Raw genomic sequence first — 27,423 nt, 5'->3', positions numbered from 1 at the left:
CAAATGGGGTTTTTTTAGTTGTAAACGCGCAAACTTGAGTCTTCTGGGGGTTAAATTGGACAAGGTTCAATTTTCCCCATTCCGCGACCTTCTCAAGAGAGGACTCGATAGAAGACACAAGTTTCTCCCGGCACTGGTCGATGATTTCCCGAGAGAGACCTGCATGGCCAGTGTATACGGCATCACCAGTGCTGTCGTCTGCATAGCAATGAATGTTGGAGGTGTCCAACATATCATTGATATGCAGAAGAAACAGCGTGGGAGACAGCACACAGCCTTGGGGCACTCCAGCATTCCCGGGCTTCGGGTTCGAGCAATATCCGTCGACAACGACCTGCATGCTGCGCCCAGTGAGGAAGCTGGAGGTCCACTTGCACAAGCTCTCGGGAAGCCCAAATGATGGAAGTTTGGAGAGGAGCGCCTTGTGCCATACACGATCAAAGGCCTTCGCTATATCCAGGCTAACTGCCAGGCCTTCCCCCTTGCTTTCAATAGCCGCTGCCCATCTATGTGTTAGGTATACCAGAAGATCATCTGCCGACCGACCATGGCGAAACCCGTATTGTCGATCGTTGATCAACTGGTGACCCTCTAGATATACTAAGAGCTGACGGCTAATTATGCTCTCCATGATTTTGGAGAGCAGGGAGGTAATAGCAATAGGCCTGTAGTTTGCCGGATCCAAACTGTCTCCTTTTTTTTGGATCGGATGGACAAGGGCTGACTTCCATGAGTCAGGGACTACGCCTTTAGAATAAGAGTGCCGGAATAAACGCGTTAGCACCGGCTTCAACTCAGGGGCACACGTTCTAAGCACGATTGGAGAAATGCCATCCGGCCCGCTCGACTTCCTGACGTCCAACGAAAACAGAGCTCGCCTTACAGTTTTCTGTCTGAACTGTACTTCAGGCATAGATCTCAGACACCGCGGGATGGTCGGCGGTGTTTTTCCGTTGTCGTCAAGAGTCGAGTTGGAGGCGACAAGAGTGCACAAGAGATCGGCTTTCTCTTTTGCCGTATGGGCCAGGGTGTCATTCCTCATGTGAAACGGCGGCATGGACGGCTGGCTGAAGTTACCAAGAGCAGCTTTCGACAACGACCAGAACTTGCGTGTTCCGGTCGGGTAACTGGAAAGCTGCTCGCCGATTATGACGACGTGTTTTGACTTTGCAAGGGCGATTTGCCGCTTAAAAATCTGGAGGCACGGTTGTATTTCCTCTTAAGAACTGTGCAGTTCGGATCCTTTGCGCCCAGCGCCGCAACCCAAGCTCGATACGCCTGTTTTTTGCAGTCAGATGCTGCTTTAACTGACGCATCGAACCAGGGCTGTGATCTACCACCGATGGGTACTACAGAGCTTGGTATAAAAATATCCATGCCCTGCAGTATCACATCGGTTACTGCAACGGCGCAGGCACTAGGATCATCCGAAGGGAAACAAACCCTGCCCCAAGGGTAGGATGCAAAAAAGGAACGCATCCTATCCCAATCTGCTGACTTGTAGTGCCAAACGCGGCGGGTCGCTGGTGGTCTGCGACGTTGGCTTTATTATTATTATATTTATTATTAACTTCGATAATGTAACGAAGTGATTGTAACAAAATTGATCGATATAAATGTAGTTTATTCCCTTAATAATGTGTGTGCATCTCTATCGCAGAAAGGATCATAATTTTCAGTAAATTGAACAGTTCGGTGAACCGTGATGACCGCCAGCCGACGTGGTCGTGGCGATTACGATATCTACGTCATATAGATACATACATACAGTATTTGGTGACATATTATAATATGTAATATTTGTGTTGGTTTCATCCACACTCCAATAATATGTTCCAATTAAGAATTGGAAGTTCAACAATTGAAACGAGTGAGTGACGGTCGTTATATTGACACGTCATGATTAAATAAATAAGGAAACCATATTTATGAAAATAATTTATTATGAAAAATATTTTGTACAGTATTTATTGTAATATACACTTATACAGTATTAATATGTAAATATTTTATACAGTAGTATTACATATAATATTATATACAAAGTATTCGATATAATTAATATTATCACTCTCAAGCGCTTATATTGTAAGGCACCATTTACACAAACTAGAGAATGGCATTGCTATAAAAATTTTTAGATGACAACCATTAGAATACAACATTTAAAGCCTCCACTATCGGCGATGATCGTCTGTCATCGGCAAGTTAATCATTGATCATCGTGTATTTATCTACACGATCGTCCGTAATGACTTATTGAGTGGCAGGCCTTCAAGATGGACGTGGAGTTTATAGCTGCTGCTACCATTCATCTAATTTCAGTATACAATATTTATGTTTGGGATTTATATTTATATTTCTGGGTAGGTAGTTATGATAAAGTTCTTTGAATTTAAATGTTTCCTCAGTTGACCACCCAGTACTTATCCAGTTAGACCAGTGGGAGGCTCCATTGCACAGGAGGCCGGCTAGATTATGGGTACCACAATGGCGCCTATTTCTGGCGTGAAGCAGTAATGTGTAAGCATTATTGTGTTTCGGTCTGAAGGGCGCCGTAGCTAGTGAAATTACTGGGCAAATGAGGCTTAACATATTATGTCTCAAGGTGACGAGCGCAATTGTACCTAGTGCTGCTCAGAATTTTTGGGTTTTTAGATAATCCTGAGCGGCACTGCATTGTAATGGGCATGGCGTATCAATTACCATCAGCTGAACATCCTGCTCGTCTGGTCCCTTATTATCATAAAAAAAGTTATTGTATCGTACTCGCGCTATGTAAATAAAAGGAAAACAAAACAAGTCCGCGACGACGAGGCCAAGGGGGGTAGACGTAGACGTAGGGCTTCACTCACTGTCCAGTGTCCTTCAGTGGATGAATGACCGGCGATCGTGTGGCCGATACAAGTCACCGATCGCCGCGATCACTATGACCATTATACTCGTAGACGATGATCGGTGACTATAAGCGAATAAGCCCAGCGATACAGAAAATAATGCAAAAATCAGGAAATCGGCGATTACACGTGCTCGCGCGTTATCGCCGATTGTGAAGACGCGCCATGAGGCTTCAATTTTAATGGGCGACCGTGGCGCGGCGATTGTGACGAACGCCTCTGAACAGAATATACAATGGTATCGATGTCGGTGAGCTCGGAGTTTCCCTGCGAGATCGAATCAGAAATGAGGAGAGAGAGAACTAAAGTCACTGACATAGCCCAAATGATTGCGAAACTAAAGTGGCAGTGGGCACATAGTTCGACGGACAGGTGGCCGGCGGGGCAGAAAAGTACTCGAACGGCGACCACGTACCGGAAGACGCAGTGTTGGTAAGCCCGGGGGGCTTGATAGACCGACGATCTGGTCAAGATTACTGGAATACGTTGGATGAGGCTAGCGCAGGACCGATCGTCCGCCTAGCAGTGATGATTGTCTTCCGGCTGATGATGATGATGATGATCGGCGTCGCTTAACCATTTAACCATAGCTGGTGTACAAAATATCAATAATATAACACAATAACATAATATTTCTAAAATGTTTAAATTAACGTTAATTTCAATCAATTGAAAGTAGTATTTTCTTGAAAAGTAGTAGGTACTTACAAGTTTCAACTATTATATTATTATGTTATTACAACTTTTCATAGCCAAGCGTTACGGCTCAGTCTCATTAAACACCCGCAATGTACAATGTTCGCCGCATCTTCAGCGCATCATTCAAGAAGTTCTAGTCAACAGACCACCGAGTGCGCGGTGCTCCTAGGTGCGGGTGCCTGTACCCGTAATTCATCAAATCATTGACGTTAAGTTTTGGTCCTATCCAAGTTTCGCTTTAGATTCGTATTCTCCGATCATTATTACCCTTGAACGTTAACTGAATCGGAGTTGCAAGTCAACGTCACTCGAACGATAACCTCGCTCGAAGTTACCAACACTGTTTTAACAAATATAAAATATTTTATGATTAAATGAGTTATATATGGTATATTAAATCATGTTTTATATTGTAGACTCAACGAAATTTTGCATAATGCTCATCTCCCAACAATTGATTACCAGAATACGCATCATACGATTTCAATAAATCGGAACGTAACTTAATCACAATCAGAGCTAAACCTTCAGTTTTTGTTACAAGAATACGAAATTTAAAATTTTGACGTAAGATCGTTTCGATTCTATACTCGTTTTGTTACGAGTATAGGCATACAGGACGATACGGCAACGCTCCTGTGATTCCTCTGGTGTTGCAGGAGAAAAGCTTAGTATAGGCGGCGTTGATCGGTGAATTTCCGAATAGGTGGGAGTTTTGGATCAATAAATGATTTAAAATCCTTTTTCTAACTAGACATATTTTTGAATTTAATAACAACATCAGGTACGCTCTATTGCCTTCTATAACAGAGAGAGGTGAAATGACAGACTTCTAAGAGATACTACGTTAGGTGAAATGAAGCTAGTTTAGTCACGACGCAATCACTTGTGGTTTCGTGGCGTTCAGTAACAGGTCGCTCCATGAGATTATCAAACGTTGGTAAGACAGACTTGATACAATGCTCTAGACAATATGGAGCCTGACAGCGTAGGTATCTTCAGATTAAGGTTGACACTGGTAACACATTGTTGACTTCTTCAAGAATAAATTGACATCATAAGTGAGTGTCGCCAATATTGCATGTGTGTGTGATCCTTGAGAGACCTGTAAATTAATTGTATGTTACCAAAGTTTTAATTTATTTTTAATTTTATGTAATACAATAAATGTTTGTTTATTACCTATCAGTATACTTGATAACTGGTTGCTGTCACAAAATATTGGTTCTTGCATAACAGTAGTCAACTGTTTCCTTATCGATGGCTTCACATCGCACCAGATAATAATTCCATCTTGCGACCACTCACTTACCACCTGTTTGAAACTCTGAAACAATTTACACATTATAATATCATAATATCAAAACACTACAAGAACACACACTAAAAGGAACGCGGAGCAAACGAGGGGCAATAAATAGTGAGAGTGAAGAACTATTTGGAACTAAAAAGGGTGAATCCAGTATTCATTTGATTAGATTACAAAAATTAATAATTAGAACACCTTTTGTTTCTAAAGATTGGAAGTCTTATGTTTTCAGTTTTTCGTAGCGTGGTGTCCAAAATGGATCATATTTTATTGCGTGCGGTTATTAAATATCCGTGCTTGAACAATTTCAGTACGGAACTAGTTGATCAAGATTTTAGATGTTAAGGTGCAAATACTTCACCGTATTCTACATGGGGCACACTAAAAGTTTTGCACTTCTAGCTAATCGAAACTATTTGAATTTCGAATGTTATATTTTTTGAAATGTTGCAACCTTCTTAGTAATAAAAAAAACAATTAGCGGGAAATCATATTATATCAATTGTTTTTTATCACACATCAAAGTTCTACGTACCCAACGAAAATGGAATTAAGTCGAAAAGATTTTAGAGCGACGATTTTTTATGATTTTTTGAAAAGTTCTCTCTCTCCGCAAGACTGTGCCGCTCGTCTTCAAAATGCGTTTTGGAGAGAAGCACCTTGCTTAAGCACCGTGACGCAAATGAAAGGTTTGATAAATTTGAGAGATTTCAGGTTTCTTTACATGACGCATTTCGCGAAGGGCGGCCTTCAACTGACGTCGACGAAAATAATGTAGCTACTGTTAATCGGCTAATTGCTGAAAATTACACCCATCCTGTACAAAACGTCATCCATCCTGCACATAGCCCCGACCTAGCACCCTGTGATTTCTATATTTTCCCGAAAATCAAAGATTTGATGACAGATTTTACCAACTTCGAAGAGGCAGTGATAGCGTTCAATCAGCACGTAGAAAACATGCCTTCAGATCTGTGGTCCTCCTGTTTTAAAAAATTGTTCAATCGCATGAAAAATATTTAAAATGTAAAGGAGAGTATTTTGAAGAAGTTTACACGGAGGCTCAGGGATAAAAGAAACTATCACGTGCTTGTTTCCCAGAACGCACAAAAATAATGAGACTGAACAATTTTCATGCTTCTATGGAACTGTTACAACAAATCCTATACATTTCTGACTCGACTTATAATCATACTATGAACCAGAAATAACATTACTTTCCATGTCCTGGAAGAGACCATCCAACCCCTAAAAATTTTAAGTAGAGTTTATTCGCAGAAAAACTGCGTTTCGGCGAAGCAAACTAGCGAAACTTGTTTTGTTCTGGCTCATAGGTCCGCCGTTGCTATGGCTGTTATTCGAGGTACTGGTTTAGGTCTAGCCACCAGTGACAGAGGTTTGGAGACGATAAAGCCATTCGCTGCAGTACTGGTATTATTAGTTGTGCAGGATGAAGAGATTTTAAGAAAGAATATTGAAGAAAAGAATGAAATTCCAAGCGTAGTTAGTTTCAAAGAAATTTTGGAATAACTTTTTGTCAATAGACGACTTGACAAAAACGTAAAATAAAATTAGATTTAGTAAAAGCTACTGACAACATATGTGTTTTTACTATTTATTGTAGGCTCTACCAACTTTTCAGTGACAGTATTTTATTTTTATTTAGTTAGGTATGTGATAGTACATTTCCTTTGTGTTACATTCTGACCCCCTAAACGAAAAACCAAAGTTAGTGTGACTCAAAAATATATGTGATACGTTGTTGTCTGCCACCTAAAAGATTTTTTGTGCTTCTTCTGCAGTATGATTCGCATGCTATTGAAAATGATAGTGTTCCAACTGCAGTGAACACGCATCAGCGACTACCAGTTAATTTGTTCAACAAATATAATTATATTAAAGCATAACTTATTATATAAAGTAAAATAGTTGCTAAATTATAAGTGACTTTACTTACTTGTAAAAACGTATAATCTAGTCTACTGAGAGCATCGCAGTATATCACTAATACTTTGGGTGAGAGAGCTTCGAACAAATCTCTCCCAGTTTGCAAATATTCAGTATTTTGGTAATTTACTATATTTGTTTCATTTTGCATATCCACTTGCGGTGTTATTTGTGTTATCACAGTTGGTGTGAAATGGGCATCTATGTCGAGTGAATTGAGTGAGTTTATTGCATTCACTGGAAGTACTGTTTGTAATGGTATCTGTTGTGGATGTTTAAATGAAAGAGACGCCAATTTGCTACGAACGGACTCTGCACTTGCAAAATAAAGACCACCTTGAGGTCGAATTGTGTAATAACTTGGAACACCCTAAAAAAAATATATATTGTTAAGATACAGAAGCACTATAAATTTACATGGATTTATTTAATTAATGAAATAAATACAAAAACGTTATTAGTGTCATTATCATTTCAATATTAAAACTAAAATAATCATCATAAAAGCATTTATGGGTTATTATAATAATGAGAAAATTATATTATTTTACGAAAGTGTGTTTGTACCTATTATCGGCAAGGTGTATAATGCGGTGTGATACACCATGTTCACTAGCTAGGCAATGTAACAGTTTATTATGTTGCAAGATGTTGAGGTGAGGATAATAATTTTGAACAGCAAATACTGATAGACTATTAAATTGAGTTGAACATAGCTATTGTGTAACCGTTAACGCTGTTTATCTAAAGAAACACAAAACTGTTACTGAAAATTAAAAAATAAATTTATTTGTACACATTGCCGGTGTACCAGGACACTCTTCACAACTATGCAATCCTTAGGAATTGTATACATTACCCGAGGTAAAATATTGTGAGTGAAATTATTATTTATACAGTTTTATATATTGTCTAGACTCTAGAAAAACCAGTTATTCATTTATATTCTATACATAGACACTGTATTAAATGCCTGAATTGTACAGATTGCCAGTATCATATATATTTTTTATTTTATCAATAACTAGCTGATACCCGCGATTTCGTCCGCGTACAATTATGAATAAGCACTTAGTACTTGTAAAATCTTTATTTCTTATGACAAAACTCAAGATTCATCATTCATAAAAATTTTGTTTTCAAATTTTATTTGAGCTAAAATTAAGTTTATATTTTACCACATGAGACAGTTGGAAAGATATAAAAATTCTAATTAGTTATTAATTTAAAAATATTCTTTCAATTTCATTTCTGAACCACGGGGGACACATAAAAAAAAAAACAAAATTCTTGTTTTTATTTAATTCCGAGCGTTTTCATATTTATTCACCTTTTAAACCTTCTCTGGACTCCCACAAATAATTCAACACCAAAATAAGCCGAATCGGTCCAGCCGTTTTCATTTTTATAATATTCAATTCAATTTTATATATATATAGATAAATAGTATGTAATGAATACTTACATTAATATATCTAATGTCTATTTTGGGTCGTGACTGGTAAAATAGTATTAAAAGTGCATCAATAGCAACACCACATCCCAATCCCACCTCAACTCCCAGTAACAACCCACATACGAACGTCCCCACAAGTGGTATGAGGTCCAATTCTACGGCAGAAAATAATTATATAAAAACTTAATATTTTTGTCTGTACCTATCAGATCCTCTGTAGTGTGTTTTACAACGAACTATCTTCCACGTACAACCAAATTTAAGGTTGAGTTTCCTTGCGTCGTGCTACCAAATCGATGTAACATGAAAATCTTATCCATCATTACTAATAAATCGCCGATTGAGTTTTAATTTTAACTTGCAGTACGGGGAACATTCATAAACAAGGGACGAACCGTGCAACTCGATCTATAGATTAACATTCTGTGATTTTGGTGATTCATTGTTTGGTTAAAATTATAGATGTCACGTTCCTACCACACGCAATGTACTCAAGCAACAACATGTTATGTATAAGTGAGTATCAATTAATCTGCCAGTTCTACATACGTTATCCCATGGATGGATTGAAAAAGAAATCACCGAAACGTGCCAGAAATCAGTTAATGTAATAGAAACAACATAAATTGGATGAAATGGATTAAAATATTATTCTCGTATCGCCAATGATTGCGATGGTATTAAGGTTTAGACGCTAGGCAGAATTAACTTAAGACGAAAGCACAAAAATAATAATTTTATTAATTGCTACTAGTAATTATTATCAATGTCAGCTACTGTCAAGTTATCAGTGATGTTTTATGGACTTACTGCTTGTTTTCCACAACTTGATCACAATATCTATATCCACCATATGCAGCACGGCACAGACAATCACCGCAGCTAAGGCAGCTCTTGGTATGAAGTAGAAATACGGAGTTAACAGCCATAGTGTGAATAACACTATCAAACCTGTCAGACAAATATACAAAAAAAATTACATTATCTCTTACTTCTATATGATATCTTTTTCATCATAAATTTCCGTATCAAAGGTTATTTGCTATGAATCTGTCATATTGTATTGACCAAAACACGCATACAAACTCTCTCGCTCTCAAACTTTGCTAAATTATTTAAGTAAGTATCAAACTTCATGCAAAAAATTTTAATCGATACATTTTTTTCCCAAAAAAGTACAGCATTATTTTTTTGTGCTCTTTTCAATAAAAATATACAATATTGTACAGTCATTTTTATCTCTGTCTGTCCGATCACTTAGATATTCAGCTGTGGAGTAATAGGATTTACGACAGAGCCATTTTTTATAAAACATTTAATTTTATTTATAGATAATGCCTGAACAGTGGCTGGGACTTTATTTTAAAAGTGTATACAATGACCCTTAAAGCTTTTATTTATCTTATGTTAATGTGTGCACCAATTCGGTTTTTTTTAGTAATTTTTTTTGAGCGCCTGAAAGTTGTACTATTAGACGCTCTAGTATTATCCATTCTGTCTGGGATATCCAAATTATAATTGTGAGTAAGTACCTAGTAGATGTTGCTCTGTCTGATCCCATAAGGCCAGTACACACTAGTAGACCACCATTGTGCATATTCAAGGACTCCTTTTAAGTCTTAAATAAGTTTTAAAACTATCTCTTTAGACCATTATGTTTTCGATAGAACTATTAGGGAAATGTTGCTTTGATAAAAATACTGTAAGCTGCTGAACTATCATATTCTGTAACTGAGAGCACCGAGACGTGGTCCTCCTCTAGACACCGATTGCTGTCCGTACTGTCAAAATGTTGCACAACATGTCCGGTACGTTGCATACGGTCTCACATTCCAATTAGGTCTAAGAAACTGTGATTTAGTTATGGCCTTGTAAAAGACCCAATTATTGGTCTTTAGACACGCCTGCGTACTGTCCTACGTCTACATAGATTATCTATAACCTGACCCACGTCTCAGGGAATAAAATCGTACAACATGTCTACTTGTGTGTGCTAGGCTAAAGCTGACTCAATAATCGAAGCGTGTCTATAATATTCACCAACATTAATTACAATATCTTACTTGTATAAAAGCCAGCTGCCGGGGTTCTCACTCCGGAAGCATCGCTAACAGCACTGCGGGTGAAGGAGCCGTTGACTGGGAACGATCGGAAGAAAGATCCCACTATGTTACATATACCCAGAGATATAATCTCTTGAGTGGCGTCCAACGTCTTTCCTTGCGCTACAATTAAATAAATAATGCATTAAGTAAATGTGAACGTTATACAAATGTCTTAAGTATTGAATATTGTTTGCGGGACGACTGTCGCTGTAAACACAACATTGCCACGGAGGCTTGTAACCCACGGGGTGTTTCACATCGGCCGTAATGATCAGTACCAAACTAATAAATTGGTAACCGCTGAAGATATATATTTACGTTGATTTACGCTGAAAACCTCCGGCTGCACCAAATAATAATCTCAAGCAACATAAGCTGAGCTTACTCCCCCCAAAAATCCCTTAGTCCCTGCAGTTTGTGAAAAATTTCAAGATATGAAAGTGAGTGCTTTGGGCTTACCGTTGATGGATTGCTCAGTCAGTCAGAACATTAACGAGTCTATTAGTATGTTTAATTAAACTTATATACATATATATACTTAGTATAATAAAAATATTAAAGCGTCATTATAAACACGCGGTCACGTAGCGAGATGTCGCTGCAAGTGTAATCCCGATATTTGTTGGTAAACAGCCCGGGCGCGACGTGGCGGCGTGGAGTTACAAACTGACTTGATAAAACTGTTTAACTTCAGTGTCTTAGCGAGACTTTATTGCTAAGGATCTTACATGTTATGTATATCAGAATTATAAAAAAAGGCCTCAAAGATTTTCACGACGATCGGTCCTGCGCTATATTATATTACATTCCTCATATTGCATTGTATTAATTAATACATATTGTTTTGGAGATAAGCTTGCATTGAACATTAAGTAAAATATATTATTTTTACCCTAATGTGGTGTATTAAGTAGTAAGTAGTCTTTCACTTAATCTTTTTTCTATTTAGAGCATGACATATTGACATGGCAATTTTTATGAATGTTTCAGGTAATATCCAAAATGGTTGAATCAATTTTATAGACAGATATATGTGCATATACCAAAAAGTGATTCAAGCTACTCTGATACGGCCTTGACTCTTTTATATATAAGAGGGGGCGGCTCACGTGTTGGAATGTGGTGAGGCAGCCGCCATCCTGATCATCATGCCAACACCAGGGGTCAAGAGATTAGCTTCCAACCTTTAAATTGGGAGTATGCTGTGATCTTGAAGATTTATATGTCTTAATGGATTTTAATGGTATTTAAATATCCGCAAGACTTGAAGTGTAAATAAAAACTCAAAAATAAATCGATGGATTATTGGTAGAGTAATAGACAGGGGAGATAACCAGCAATATAACAAGCCCACTGCTCATTCGTTGGTGACATTAAAATCATTAAAATGAGTAAAGACAAAAAAAAAAACATATGAGAACATACTTTCATACAACTTGAAATTTTCGTTAATTTCTAAACAACAAACCTTTTCATTCCAGATACCCATATCATAAGAGGCTCATTAAAAAAATAGTGGTCTGGTCTGTGCTGTTAATCGTTAAGGATCCGTTTCAATACTAATCTTGAGCTCTGTTTTCATGTTACGGTGACAAATGAAACAGGATTCCATATTTACATATGTATACAAAATTTCATATCTGTACTGTTGACCGAGAAGGAGTTCTTATATGTGAAGTTAATCCTGAATGTCAATTAAAATAATAAATTATTAATAAATAATAGCTTGTGGAAACATAATGATACTTACAAAACGCTTTAGCGATTGCAACATTAGAGATGACCCCCACTAACGGCACGATGAGCAGGCCAGAGCCAAGCTTCGAGAACATTCCACCAGCACTGATGGTCGCGTTCAACACGGTGGAGTGGAAAGGAGGGACTTGGGGTCGAGGCAGCCCGGGAGTGATGTGACCTGTACAAAGATTATATTAACAAATTGTGAGCACAATATTGGTTTATGAAACAAGAAATAATTAAAAAAAAATCCTAAGGAAACATGCAAAACTACTTTTGCGTTGTTAAGAAATATTTTGGGACGTAGTTATTACAAGAAATATTTTCGTTCAATGTATTAGAACATTAGAACAGTTATATTTTTGCAAATTTATAAAAACTTACATCAGATTTATAAAATTCAAGCAAACAGATGTTCATCCATTACTCTCTTAATCCATAATTACAGCAAAATTCTCACATTGAACTGCAAAAAGTTTCAACTACAAGAGTTGTCATTGGCATTATACAAATAAAAACTACAACAATGAAATACAAAATTTTATTTGTTTTACTTTCATAAAGTGAAAACATTACTCTAGTAAAATTGGCACTTAGTTTGGAGGATTATGTGATATCTCTTTAAGATGACCTCGGTTACGTTTGAGTTGATACAAATGTTTAAGGAACTTCTTAAATAAGTCGTCTTCACACCATCATAGACGTTGAATATAAAGCGCTTATTATTAATGAAACCCCGCTCTTAGATTCTTAAATTAAATTAAATAAACCAACACTTATAGCGATCAATTATGAACATTACTATCTATCATTATTGTATAATTTATACAGTTAAATATCTTTCTACACTGGCAAACTCTAAAGGGAATTGATTCGGTTTCTACACCTAAATAACGTTAATATTTTCAAGTTTATATAACCCTCATCATCCACCATCATGATAACTAATTCATTGATTGAAATCATGGAAATCACCGGAAAATCATTTGTTCTGAATAAATTGAAGGCTATTTTTTTTGACGGAAGTCTAGTAATTTATTCAACAATGTTACTACATGGTTGAATTTGTTTTCACAGATGTTTTATTCTCAAACTAATTATTGCCTGATGAGGCAATAATTTAAATTAATTAATTAAATAGGTTAAGATTTTAATTCTCAGGGATGTATTTTTTGATGACTTGCCAAAATACAAAAAATGGTTCATTAGATCTTCATACATTTGACAAAATCGCTTGCTAGCCCTGTTGATCGAATGTTTTTTTTTAGCTCACACATAGATGTACAGGGTTCCGTACCCATATTACGCCTCTTTATTAAATAAAATACTCCGTCTGTCTGTATAATAATTATTATAGCACATTCTTTTATTTATTTTACAAATGTGTTTAAAGTATTCTTACATATTAGATATTAATTTATAATTTAATAACTTGTTTGACAGGTAAGGATTCCAGTGGTTTTGTTACCACTGGAATCCTTACGGAAAGGATCCCCGGAAAAGGACTACAAAAATAAGTATTTAATACGTTATGTTTTTATACTAAAATATTAATAATATCAAGGATCCATGGTTTGTTTTAAGTTGACCAAAATCCATTTGTCATTTGTTTTTGTGAATTGCAGCAAATCTAAAACTCTTGTTACACGTGAAAATGAACATACCCCGAGAAAATTTTCGGTCAATGATTTATTATGACTTTCGTTGTGGGCTTACTAAACAACAAAGCTATGATAGGCTGTGATTAGCATTTCTTAATGAAGCCACACCTCGTGCCACACACGACGCAGCAATCATAATGATGATCCGGACGTCCTTTAACAGCGACTACAGAAGATAACATCAGTGCTGTAAGACGCATGATAGAGGAAGATAAGAGAGTGACCTATCAGTAGATACGGGCAAGCCTAGGCATTGGTATGAGTCAAGTTCAAAAAATATATCATGAACATTTAGGCATCAGGAAGCTTTGTACCAGATGGATTCCCCATACTTTAATCGATGACCAGAAATACCTTCGCATGAACTGGTCTCGCCAAATATTAGACAAGTTTAACGGCGGTGACTCAAATGCTGTATTTGACATCGTCACATACATCATTTGAGTCACTCATATATTGCTACGAACCCCAATCCAAAAGACAATCAGCTCAGTGGGTGTTTCAATTCGAGGATCGGCCAACTAAGGTTAATTAAGGAAAGTCAAGGAAAAAAGATGATTGCCTCATTCTTTGGTCGGAAAGGTCATTTCGGGACAGTTGTGCTAGAAGTTTGAAGGACAGTTACTGCAGACTGATATGTCAATCGTTGTTTGCCTGTTGTTTTGGAAAAACTTCGACAGCAACGCCCTCGAAGCTCCTACTTCGAGGGCGTTGCTGAGAGCTGAGAGCACTCCGCAAAACGGACTGTTGAATATTTGACTATGGCAGGTGTCCAGATAATGAGTCATCCGCCATACAGTCCTGACCTGGCGCCCTGCGACCTTTATTTATTCCCAAGAACAAAAGATAAAATTGGAGTTATTTGCTTTACGAGCACTGAAGATGCGGTGAAAGCGTAAGAAAATGCAATCGAAGAGACCCCTAAGGAAGAATGGGCCCACTGCTTTTCTCAGTGGTTCCATCGAATGCGACAATATGTAGAGAGGAACGGAGATTACTTCGAAAAACAATAAAAGTATTGGCAACTTTCTACTTTAAGCCCTTTTTCATTTTCTAAACATTTTCAGTGTTACCTAGGTATCCAATATATCATTGGACCCACGAGCTCCTCAAAAGATAAACACCGCTTGTTTGTTAAATTAAAATAAAAATAATACAAGGTCCACCAACTAACAATCATATCGGAAACATCTTAGATCATTTATACGTCTAGATAGACTATAACAGTTGCGAAAACGTCGAAATATTTCAGTCTATTTGGAGCAATGCACGCATACTAACACGCACACTAAACTAATATTCCTGGCCTGTTTTTATCGGTTGTCTAACAGCAAGAGACTCTGCCTAGACGTATTTAAATTATCTAAGGAAAAAATTGTCTTTAAAACAAAAAAAAGGTATCGCAGACACGTCAAACTTATAATTTTCCTTTTTGCTATTTCGCTGATTAATATTTCTCGATACAATAATCATAATTATCAATAGCTACGTGTCTATTCAAATAGTCGTGCTAAGTTACTCAAGGTTAGTTTATACAAGTCTATACAAATAGTTTTTTCCTCGAACACTTCAATGACACGTTACATCATTTAGTTCACCTATAAAATGCCTGCGTCCGTATTGTATTGTCAGTCAATTATGAGTTTGTAAACACTTCACCCATATTAAAATTAAAAATTATTATATCGAGGTAAACAATGTTCGATCTATACTGTTACATGAAAACAAACATAACAATAATATCAGTCGGGAAAAAGTCGTTTCGCATATAGTATCTATCTTGCAATAAAATCTATTTCGTTATGCTGTACAATATATATATATATATATCTCTGGCTGGTTGATGTCTTATCAAGTCAAATTTAAAAAAATAACAAATTTGTAAAACTCAGATTGAATTATTAATCTTGAGGCAGTGAAAATCACGAAAAGCCTACGATAATTAGTTATCACGTATTTTGATCATAAGTCCCAAATTTTCTACTGCAACTTATAAAAGATGGCAAAAATTATCAAAAAAAAGTAATATATGCTGTAATTCAAAATACTAAACATTGAATAAAAAAGGCTTGAGTCCTTTCCAACTTAAGATAACGCCAAACGCTAACCCTGAACGCCAGAAGATAATTTGTAATAAAAGTCTGTCAACATTATATTATTAGTACACGGACTAGTAAAAAAAGAAAGACTCCGCGCCGTGATATTAGCAAGTGAAGCACCTTTATGCTAGTGTGTGTGCGGTTACGGGTTATACCAGTTACACAATTTTTCCTTCCATATATAATCATATATCCACAAATACTTTTATAGTATTGTTTTTACACTTTTTCACAACGCACGACGGCATTTTTAAAAAATTTTATTGCCACTCAAACTGATCTGTCACAGACGATGGCAAATCTCATAATGGCGGCTGATCGGCTTGTATTAGTGTAAGTGTGTGCGTGGGGCTATGTATTTACACGTTTACCAGCTAGTTTTGGTGCCTCACTGTTATGTAAGGTGACACGGAGTCCTTATTTTTTTACTCGTCCGTGTATTATTATTTAAATTCAGACTCGGTTTTATTATAAGTTATGTCGTCGGTTCCACACTTCATAAAATAAACAAACTATTTATAATTCACTTCGTCGAGAATTTTTTTCAAGAACGCGTTGGAAACAAGTACAAACAGTATAGTATGAATTGCCATAAAGACTAGAGCTCTATTACTTAAAGTAAAAATATTAAATTAATAAATATTGATGTTAAAATATAAGCTGAATGTAAGTGCAAATTATGCAAAGTCAATGAATATTTTGTGTTCGTCATGCTCGCGTATATGGCACTAAAGTGACCCACGACGTCTTAGAACGTCCTACCTCCTCCCCTGAGCAATGTGTGATGAGGGAAACAATGCCTGGTCCATGCGTCATGCTCGTGAACGGGCGCCGCTTGTGGTAGCTGCCCAATACTGTCATTGGGAACTCTGTTTTTTAACCGACTTCAAAAAAGGAGGAGGTTCTCAATTCGTCGGTATTTTATTTTTATGTTTGTTACCTCAAAAATTTCGACTGGGTGAACCGATTTTGATATTTGTTTTTATTTGAAAGCTGGTGCTTCCCAAGTAGTCCCATTGTAATTTGGTCCGGATCTTACAATGGAATCCATGAGAAATCCATAAAAGTCTTAAATTTTGCTATACATACGTATAGCAAAGTGGGTGATAAATTTACGAATAACTCAATATCGCGCCAACCGATTTCGATGATTCTTTTTTATTGGAAAGCATATACTTCAAAGATAGTTTGGTGTGAGTTTGGTTAGGTTATGATTACGGAATCCATGACAAAGTAACGGAACACTGTCTGTAATCAAATTGCAAAGTACTTACTTACGTTCATTGTTGCATTGAAAGATTTAGTATATTTACATATATTTAGACAAATTGTTAGTTAGTGTACTTCAAATTCACAAAAAATTATAAAATAAAAAAAAAATAACAACAAAACAACCGCCTTCAAAAACACTATTCCAAAACAATAGATATAATGTGCATTAAAAAGTATAAAAATAATTGCGTATTTTTATACAATCTAATTAATTAATCTTATTTGTTTCTTTATTATCTCTATTTATATATATCTTTATTTATTTCTTTTTAATTTTTTAATGTCATCCAAAATAGGTTTGTTACTTCATACATAGTTATAGGTGAGATGTGCTTGAGTCGTGAGGAGGTGAGAGGCGAGAGCGGGTTGCAGCGGAAGGACACCGATTCCAAAAATAACAATAATCGTAACTAGAATAAGATTAATTAATTAAATTGTATAAAAATAAGCAATTATTTTTATACTTTTTAGTGCACATTATATGTATTGTTTTGGAATAGTGTTTTTGAAGGCGGTTGTTTTTTTGTTAATTTTTTTTAATATTTGTAACCTTACATTTATTTATGTACCTTATTTTTATTAATTTGCAAAAGTTATTTATATTCCTTTACTTTTGATTTAATTTGAAGAATAAAGTTTTTACTTTGACACAAAACTTAAATTTTATAAGACATAAATATATCTTATACATAATGTTATATCCCTAGTCTGTGCCAGTAGATAGATAGTTGACAGTTACATAAAAGACTGTTGGCAACACATCTTTACAATATTTTATTACAAAATTACAATATTTTATTCGATAAATAGACCGATGTCCCGTTATTTCTAAGACTATTACATTATTTCAACGATTATTACACTATTTCTTCGATTGCTCGCTCGAAACGTATAAATTAAAAAATACGAAAGAAAAATTGAGCAAATATGTTTGATGCTCAGGGTTCGTAAAACTCTTTGAACAATCTGTACCGCTATAACTCAGTAACTCACCTGTCAGAATAAATGGATTTCGTTCGTCTTGTTGTAATGTAAAGGCCACCACAGACGCTAGAACCACAACGAACGCGTTCCGAGACACACCTGCGAACCACAGGCTGCGCTGTAAGATCACTTTACTGCGACTCTTTTGTTCTTCATCTGACTTTCTTATTCGAATTTCTTTAATGGCCTTAAAGTAAAATATATCATTAATAGCTTGAACCGTGTCCGTTAAGTGAACACACGGTTACAATCGCAATCACAAAAAAAAAAAATCTAAAAATTTAAGTAAATAATTGAAATTTTAAACAAACAAATTATACATTTAGAAAACAAGATTTTAATCCCCCTTACGTGGACGCTATTCACGTACGAGTTCTGACGCGGCGTGGAAAAAGTAGAAGTCAGTGCTACGATAGGTTGCGACTTACTTAGAGAAGGTTTTTTTTTTATGTAAATACGGGACGAGACGAGCACGACGTTCAGATGATGGTAATTGATACGCCCTGCCCATTACAATGCAGTGCCGCTCAGGATTCTTGAAAAGCCCAAAAATTTTGAGCGGCACTATAATTGCGCTCGTTACCTTGAGACATAAGATGTTAAGTCTCGTTTGGCCAGTAATTTCACTAGCTACGGCGCCCTTCAGACCGAAACACAGTAATGTTTACACATTACTGCTTCACGGCAGAAATAGGCGCCGTTGTGGTACCCATAATCTAGCCGGCATCCTGTGCAAAGGAGCCTCCCACTGGTAAAAGGTACCGAAATGATGTTATGGAAAATTGATTTATTAAGGTGAATTATTTATTTTGTTTTATGATTAAGGTTAAAGGTTAGATAGCTCCACCCGTGTGTTCATTAACAGTCGTTTTCAATAACCTATCTATCCTTAGTATAACTTACTAGAGGTAGACAAATCTGTCCTATTAGACTATACCTAATAATATAACTATATTGGACACAACTATGGATAGATAAGATCTTGTCATTAAACGGTGATAGCAATTTATCCGTAACTAGAGATACGTTATGTTAATGTCGCCAACGTAATATTACAACAGCGATTGTTTCAGTACTTATTAAATAGCAACCTGGGGACAATAGAGATGTAATAATAAGTTGTAACACTAGTTGGTACTGTGGCGCGGTCGACTATTATACGAGTAATAACAGTTATATTCTGCAATAGTTAGTTTGTTTGGTTAGTTTTAATGGTTCACCAAATTACTTTCAATACTGCAATATATTGTAAGTATCGCTATTGCGAATAGTTAATTATTTTGCAATACTCTTTCAACATTTTATGCAATAGATGCATAATATAATATCAGCTAGTTAGGTAGTTGTTCATATTATGTCAGAATATTAAATAGAAAAGGTACATAGACATTTTTAGTTTTTGATTAACGGCAGAAAATTATATATTTATAGACTCCTGTCATTATAAAATTATTGTTGCATCTATTGAAAGAATTTTTGAAAATAAAAATAGGATACATAATTGTAATATTTTTTTTTATATTTTGCCTATTCTTACTTTCATGCCCATCAGGACAATACAGCAGACAAGTCCAAGCAAGGCGTCGTGTAACTTTGTGTCCACTATGTTGTGTACGAGGCCACTCCAGCTGGTCATGAAGCTCTCCGCTTCATACTGCAAGCCCAGGAGTGATTTGATTTGTGATGACGCGATCGTCAGAGCTGCCGCTGATGTGAACCCAGACACCACTGGCGTAGAAACATATTCCACCAGAAACCCTGGCCAATAACACAAATATAAAATACTCACATTCATAAGTTATTACAAAGTAATAATAGAGTTTAGAACGAAACAATCAAGATAATTATTTTTCTCCTTAATGGCATTATAATTCGTAAGTGATCATAATAATCATGATACTTGTATGGTATAAGGGTCGCCATTCATTATTTATTATTCCGAACATTTTTTTTTCTTTTGACTTACTCATAATATGTTTATGTTTAAAATCACACATGATAACATAACCATCATATTTGTCATGTCTCACTATTTCTTGTTTTCATTATTAGGAGCGGTCACTTACTTTAATATATATTATTCATGATACTCATTTACTTCGGCCAACAACATCGAGTAGATAATATCGGGTCGACGTAGCAGTCAGTAGCACGTCTCGTGAACTCTTAATATCTGTGTTTAATATGGTCGTACCACAGATCACTGACGTGCGGACATTATCATCATACTTTTAGGACACAAGAAAGTACCTTATTCTCGCTAAATAATAATGATTTATTTATCGTTATATTGCAATTGTGTCTAAATCACGAAATCTTCGTACCTACATATAATAATTTGTTTGTAAAGAAGAGCATGAAAATGGCATGCAATCATTCTCCGTTCTCTCATTAGTTCACGCTATCCTTTATAAAGTCAATTCAACTTCAATTCAACAAATTCTGTATGTAATCTTGTATCCAGTGTATATATATCCTTTGTCAGATAAATTTAATACACACCTAATTGTGCTACACCAGCTATGAGTTGTACAACTCCACCAATGAAGCACAGAAGTACAGCAAAGTCGGGGCTCGTCCCGTTGGTATAAGTGAATGTAAGTAGAGAGAGTAACGCGGTGGGTCCGATGTTGATCTGAGGCACTGTGCCCATCACGGCGTATACGAACCCCCCGGTGAGGGAAGCATACAGGCCATACTGAAATAATAAGTTATTATATCGCAATGGCTCATTGAGTGACTGAAGACCGCATCAGCTATCCTTGTAGTAAGAAGCCTTGACAGAATAAGTTTAGACGACTCACTAGTGATATATTTGTCAGCAAATTAAATTTAATATAAAATACTTTTCAGCCATTAAACGGATGAGTGAAGGTCACTTAGTATTTCTATGTGAGTAAGGCATTAAATAACATTTGGGTGATCTTTGCTTTCTATTGATATAGTTGAGAAAAAAAAATATCAAATTATTAAAATTGTTTGAGGTCATAGATTAAAATAAATGTATAAAAAAACGCTGTACCCTAATACCATGCGAGAGAAGTGATAACTTGAGGGCGAGGTTAATAATACAGAATAAAACTATACTTTTGATGTGAAAACTTATTTAGCGGCGTCGAGCACTTTTCTAGGGATGGGTATAAAATGTTAACCTCGCGTCAGGACACGTGCCCTGATCGAAAATTCGTAAGACAGTCGTTAAAATGGATGAAAGTTGAATTTTCTGAGAGACAAAGTTTTTAATGTAAAATAATTTTAATAGTTCTGAAGTGTTATATTTTTGTGTGCGATTGTGCAATAAATAAAAATTGTATTTAACCACATAAATTCTAGTACTTTAATTCTGATAAATAAAGCAATTCGTGTGAAATTATTCCCTAACCATTCCAAAATATTCAAAAATGCACAGCGTTAATGTTCAAGTTTTCACTTCTACCGGCACATTCTATATTCATAAAGTTATAAAGAATATTTACAATTGATATACGACTCGAGCAGACTTCATCCGAACGCTCGTTACAGCTCAGTATGATTTAATACCCACCCATACCCAAAAAATAAATTGCTGAGCACTCCTTAAGAAGTTTTTAAAGTGATTCAAGAGGGCAACAATTAGTTAAAAGTGTACCTGTGGCTCGTAGCCCGCGAGTGCGGCGTACGCTATCGACTGAGGTACTAGTGTTAGTGCTACAGTGACTCCTGCTATCAGATCACCGATCCCTGTCCGCAGGTCGTATGTCCTCGCCCACTCCACTATCGGGAACACGCGACCAACAAGTCGCTTGGGATGAAGGTTGAACCGCATCCTAAAACAAAAGGGCTTCTGTATAATTAGATACATATTCGTTACTACTTATTCGGGAGTTGAAGTTTTATAGTAATTGTTAAGAACTCTAGACAATGTTTGTTTTATAGTAAATATCTAAAAAGTGAGCAGTTCGGTTTACTTCTTATCACAAAATTTATATATTGTTAATGACACAAAACAACGAGAGGCAACAGTTGTTTTCGTGGATAAGTTTTCTACAATGCAGGCTGCAACCCCGCGATCACGCTCGTCACCTTAAGGTTTCAGTGCTACGACAACCATCAAATCAAAACCCAAATATTGCACACAGCTGTTTAGCGATATAAACCAAATGTTTGAGAAGAACTGCACGTAACAAAACTTAGAGCAAGTTAAATATGTTCAATACGGGCGTGTAGAGTCATTATTTATGATACCGAGTTTGGACTTATTACGATTTACAAATTTCGATTTTTGTTATTGTGAATGTCTTAAAATAATTAAAAATTAAACTTTGAATTTGACACGGATATTTTATATGACAAGTGACAAGTAATGATATATTTTGTTGTCGGTAAACTAAACTGATGAGAGTACTTCATTTTAACTATGATGACACAGTTTAATTTACCACAATACTTTTCACACTTATACTTCTTTTCGCATAGCCATTGCTCACCTTAGACACAAATAAAAATAACAATAACAAGTATATTTTTAAGCATCTTAAATGATGTCAATATTATTTAGGCACTAGAAATCTTTATTTCAATTTAATTCAGTATAAGTCATATAACAAGAAATATAGACGGGCTTTTAGATCTTTTTTATTGCATTGATTCTATATGCGACTGAGGTATCAAATCTTTTTATTAGTTTCGTTTGGATACTGGTATGTAACAGCTTCAAGTAACTCCACACCCAGGTATTTGCTGTTAAGTTCAAATTAATTCACACGCTTCTTTATAAAGAGGTATGGAAATTAAAGACCTAAATATAAATATTTTGTCTTATACTATTATAGTACTACCCAAAAAATTAGTTTTAAAAATACTAATTCCACCTTCGCACGACACGCCACAAGTTAGGATTTCATCCCCACCATCTGGATGTGTGGCGGTCCTCCACAGTGCGGTTTTCAAGGAGCTTTCTCTCTCGTACTACAAAGCTGTGGAACGAGCTTCCTTGTGCGGTGTTTCCGGGACAATACGACATGGGTACCTTCAAAAAAAGCGCGTACATCTTCCTTAAAGGCCGGCAACGCTCTTGTGATTCCTCTGGTGTTGCAAGAGAATGTGGGCGGCGGTGATCACTTAACACCAGGTGACCCGTACGCTCGTTTGTCCTCCTATTCCATAAAAAAAAATACTGACTTTATAAATGCTATCATGGTAACTGGAAAGTAACAAAAAAATATTGAATATTTTTTTTGCAATTTCACTTAGTAGTAGGTCTGTTACAAACAAATAAAAAATAAGTACTCTTTTTTGTTTAATAAAAGAATTTGTGTCTAAATAATATTTCCAAAACATAATTATCTATTTAAATTGAATTGTTTAACATACGAAACGAATACAATGTTATTGATTGGTGGAACATTGACGTTATGAGATAATATTCGTATTTGGAATAGTGTCATGTACAAAGTAAAAGATAATTAAAACATTTAAATATAGTTGACACTTAAATATTATCATTAACTCAAATGAAAATATTAAGGTTATGTTTCTTTTAATTTATTTTCTGCTATTACGGTACATCAATTGAAACATTTGAATTATTATGTTTAATATCTTTAAATGGTTACTAAGACTAGATATTGATGACTAGGTAAACAAGGCACTCTCAAAGATAGTGCGTTGGTTTGAGACGAATAATCTGCATTTAAACAGTAAAAAAAAAAAACAAAGTGTTTATGGTTCATTACACCAAACATAGCGGAGGTACAAACCAACGTACTTATCGAGATTGACCACCAGAGATTGGAACTTGTGGACACTACGGTCTTCTTGGGTATCGTTAGATGAAAAGCTTCAGTGGGGTCCACATATTGCCCAACTAGCAGATAGACTCAGCTCTGCGGCATATGCCGTTAGAAAGAGTAGAGAGTACCTACTTATACGAATGTTGCGACCGCTAGATTAGTGCACTTCAGTTATTTTGACAGCATCATGACGTACGATATTTTACTATGCGGTCATGCTGCTGACATTGATATAGTGTTTGCTCTGCAAAAGAGAGCTGTTCGTGCTATATATCAGCTTGGTTATAGACAGTCTCTCAAAGAAAAATTTAAAGAAATAAATGTTATAACTGTTTATTGTCAGTACATTTATGTTTAATATACGTTCACAAAAATCGTCAACAATTTGCTTTAAATAGTGATTTTTATTATTATAACACTAGAAATAAGGGATTGCTTGTAACTAATTTTATTAGGCTTCATAAGATACATAATAGCTTTAAGGGTAAATTTATACATTTTTATAATAAAGTCCCAGAACTAAACACTGGGTTCAGGCATTATCTATAAATAAATTTAAATGTTTTATTAAAAAAAGTGAACCCCCTATCTGTCTTTTTAATAATATTTTAATGACAATGTGCATAATTCAGTCATTTCTAACTAATATTAATAATTTTTTGGTGCATTTTTTTCAGTATGCAATATAATTGTTTTCGGCATATTTTTGGTAGTAAAAGATTTGTAATCAAGTTTACTCAATAATATGTAATGTTCTGTTTAGTTACTTACTCAATTAGATTTATATTTTTAAATAATATTTGATATTTTCTTAATTCTTTACTATAATGTTATTATTCTAGTGACATGTAAGTTAGAATTCATTTCGTTTCTCGACATAACATTCGTAGTATTTTTTAACTGACTTCAAAAAGGAGTAGGTTCTCAATTGAATTGGTATATTTTTTATGTAAGTACGCCGATTACGCTGAGATTTATGATCCGATTTACACGATTCTCTTTAGTTTGATGCGGCTTATTTTCCATTTGGTCCCATAATAATTTAACACAGTTGGGCCCAATAGTTTTCATTTTATGAACATTTTTGTTAACGATGCTATTTTAGTTGTGCTATTAAATGAGTTTTTACTTAGGTTTATTATATATTATTATTAACCCGTGTCCTGATAAGTGGGTCCTAGGCTACCTGTCAATCATAGTTAACAAAAACGTTATTCATACAGATATTTCTCTGTCTCACAAGAACGAAAATAGAGTTTCGAGCAGAATTTTTTTGGAGTCGATTATTTTTTTCCGTTCCCGTTTCTTAGGATTTGTATTGTTTAAGGCGCGCGGCATCTTTCGTAGGCATACCCAAAGCTAGTAAAAAAACACTTTTAAATGTAATAATAAAAAGCAACGAATTGTTATAGTTTACCTGATATAATCAAATACTACTGTAGTTTACAGAACAACCTATTACAGATAAAAAAACCGACTTCAAAAACTACGAGAATAAATTAACTGAGTATTTTCGTAATGATCTTGTTAACACAATATTATTAAACAACTGATGATCAGTAGCGTCTTGTGATAACACGATGTCGCTACTTAAAAGATAAAGGGATTATTATAACGTTCAGTGGCTTAACTATTACAACTATTGCGATCTATTGACAAATGTTATTGAAATCAGATAGCGGCCGTATTAATACATCTAACAACTAGTTATTGCCCGCGACTTCAGACGTGTTAACTTCATCTCCATTGGGAACACAAGTATATTTATAAACGTCATTTACTGCAATCTTGATAACCCGATTAAAAATTTCATAATAAACATGTCATCCGTAATAAAAAGACATAGAAACCAAAAATGCTTTCAATCTCAACTCCACCAACTCTCTCTCTGTAGATATTATCAAAATTCTAAAAAACTTTGCATAATATTTAACATATGTAACTATTTAACTCTCACACAAATATTTGTGTTATTGTAAATAAATATACGTAATTCTTTAACTATTCAAAGGGTAAGAAATTATTAGCTAATTGATTGACAAATTGAAAAAGAATATCAGAAACAAATACTTATATTTATGTATTATTAAGTTCCTGTTGTATATATTTAAACATTTTGACGATATATACTTAATAATTTTAAATAAATACATACGTGAATAAGTCATTAGATACACCCGCAACTTAGTTTAACTTAGTTTTGAGTAAATATAACACATTCTTTTAAGCCAGTTGATAATTTCAGCCACATTATAAATGCGTAATAAAAATTGGTTTACATTTAATTTTTCTGTATAATTTTCCACTTATAAATAGATAAGACCCGCATAAATAAGTACCACAGTATGTGCGAGTGAATCACTTTTAAACTGCGCGTGTGACAAAGCCTAAGACCGTACTGTTTCGTTAACAGCTGACAACTTGAACTGTTTCATTCAACTGCCTTCAGTCCAAATGATAATTATAGTTTTCCTTTTGTTATTGTTGTCATATTGTAATGTTCCTCAAGTACAGTACATACACAGTAGCGGTAGGAACACTGTTTCCTTTAGAGATGAGACGTTATGTTAATAATCGTACTGCCTGGGAAACTTATGCCTAAAAATATGGCATATGTAAAAAAATCATATTTAATTATATATTTAAACAAATCGTAAGTAATTAGTATTGAAGTATTGTCATAATATAGTAACATAATTTTGTATGTATTTTATATCTAAGATAGTTAAGAGGAGAAATATTTGTAATTTATATTAATTGTTCAACTTTTGAATTTGAATATAACTCATGATTTTCTTCAAGATTTATTTGTATTTTTCTCAATCTAGCCAGATGGGAAGATGTGTTTTTCCGAGCCAAGCGTTGTCACTCAGCTATGTATAATATCAACTACCTATTAGAAATAATTGATTCAAACATTATCTTAGTAAAGGTGACTTTTTGCAGTAGAAGGTAATTACTGATTTCGTCGCGGAAAAGAATTGTACGATTTCGAGGGCACTTCATAAAAAAGTATCAATAAAATGTTATTTTGTTGAAATTGTTATAAGATTCTGAGTAGTAGTTTGCAATAATATTAAAAACATGATTTTTTTTTTATATGAGAGGGGGCAAACGGGCAAGAGGCTCACGGGATGGGGAGAGGTGAGGCAACCGCCCATGGACATCCGCAACAACAGGTGTGTCAAGAGATGCGATGCCGGCCTTTAAGGTGGGAGTATGCTTTTTTCTTGAAGGTCCCTAAGTCGTATCTGTTCGGGAAGACCGCTGCGAATTAAACATTTGATAAAAATATGACATAATAATGATGATATTGTAACCTCTTTTATTGTCTTTAAATTGTTCGTAGCTAAAAGATATACAAAATAGTATATTTATAATAGTACAACATGCTGAATACTTCAGTACACGTACTGTACACGGTACATAAAGCGAGACAGCTTCAGGATACTTTGTTTTAAAATCCTCGAAATTTAAATGTAAATG

The 27,423-nt window shown here is 35.1% G+C and overlaps 1 protein-coding gene across 2 annotated transcripts; it reads right to left on the bottom strand.

Annotated features, from left to right (window-relative positions):
* Positions 1 to 1,923: 1,923 nt before the first annotated feature.
* On the bottom strand, positions 1,924 to 26,343 carry LOC126972291 (sodium-independent sulfate anion transporter-like). 2 transcript variants are annotated; one of them, XM_050818940.1, is made up of 12 exons: positions 26,093 to 26,343; positions 21,795 to 21,972; positions 20,669 to 20,864; positions 19,704 to 19,924; positions 18,176 to 18,353; positions 12,164 to 12,328; positions 10,372 to 10,533; positions 9,119 to 9,259; positions 8,318 to 8,463; positions 6,863 to 7,222; positions 4,779 to 4,923; positions 1,924 to 4,701 (listed from the first exon to the last, which is right to left on the bottom strand). In XM_050818940.1, exons 2-12 carry the CDS (start codon positions 21,969 to 21,971, stop codon positions 4,652 to 4,654), a joined length of 1,941 nt encoding a protein of 646 aa, XP_050674897.1. In that variant the 5' UTR covers position 21,972; positions 26,093 to 26,343; the 3' UTR covers positions 1,924 to 4,651. The 2 variants fall into 2 exon arrangements, with proteins under 2 accessions (XP_050674897.1, XP_050674898.1); XM_050818941.1 differs by lacking the exons at positions 6,863 to 7,222; positions 8,318 to 8,463.
* Between the last annotated feature and the right edge of the window lie 1,080 nt (positions 26,344 to 27,423).

This window comes from Leptidea sinapis, chromosome 26 (genome assembly GCF_905404315.1).
Source record: "Leptidea sinapis chromosome 26, ilLepSina1.1, whole genome shotgun sequence".
In the NCBI taxonomy this organism is placed as follows: Eukaryota; Metazoa; Arthropoda; class Insecta; order Lepidoptera; family Pieridae; genus Leptidea; species Leptidea sinapis.
The sequence above is the reverse complement of the archived record's forward strand: the minus strand, read 5'-3'. Positions and strand labels throughout refer to the sequence as shown.

Excerpts from the sequence above, each read along its gene's own strand:
- LOC126972291 (XM_050818940.1), bottom strand. The coding sequence starts at position 21,971 with ATGCGGTTCAACCTTCATCCCAAGCGACTTGTTGGTCGCGTGTTCCCG. Across the intron at positions 19,925-20,668 it reads AGCTGGTGTAGCACAATTAG|GGTTTCTGGTGGAATATGTT; the intron begins GTGTGTATTAAA and ends GTTATTGGCCAG. Across the intron at positions 8,464-9,118 it reads CAAGTTGTGGAAAACAAGCA|AATTGGACCTCATACCACTT; the intron begins GTAAGTCCATAA and ends TTTCTGCCGTAG.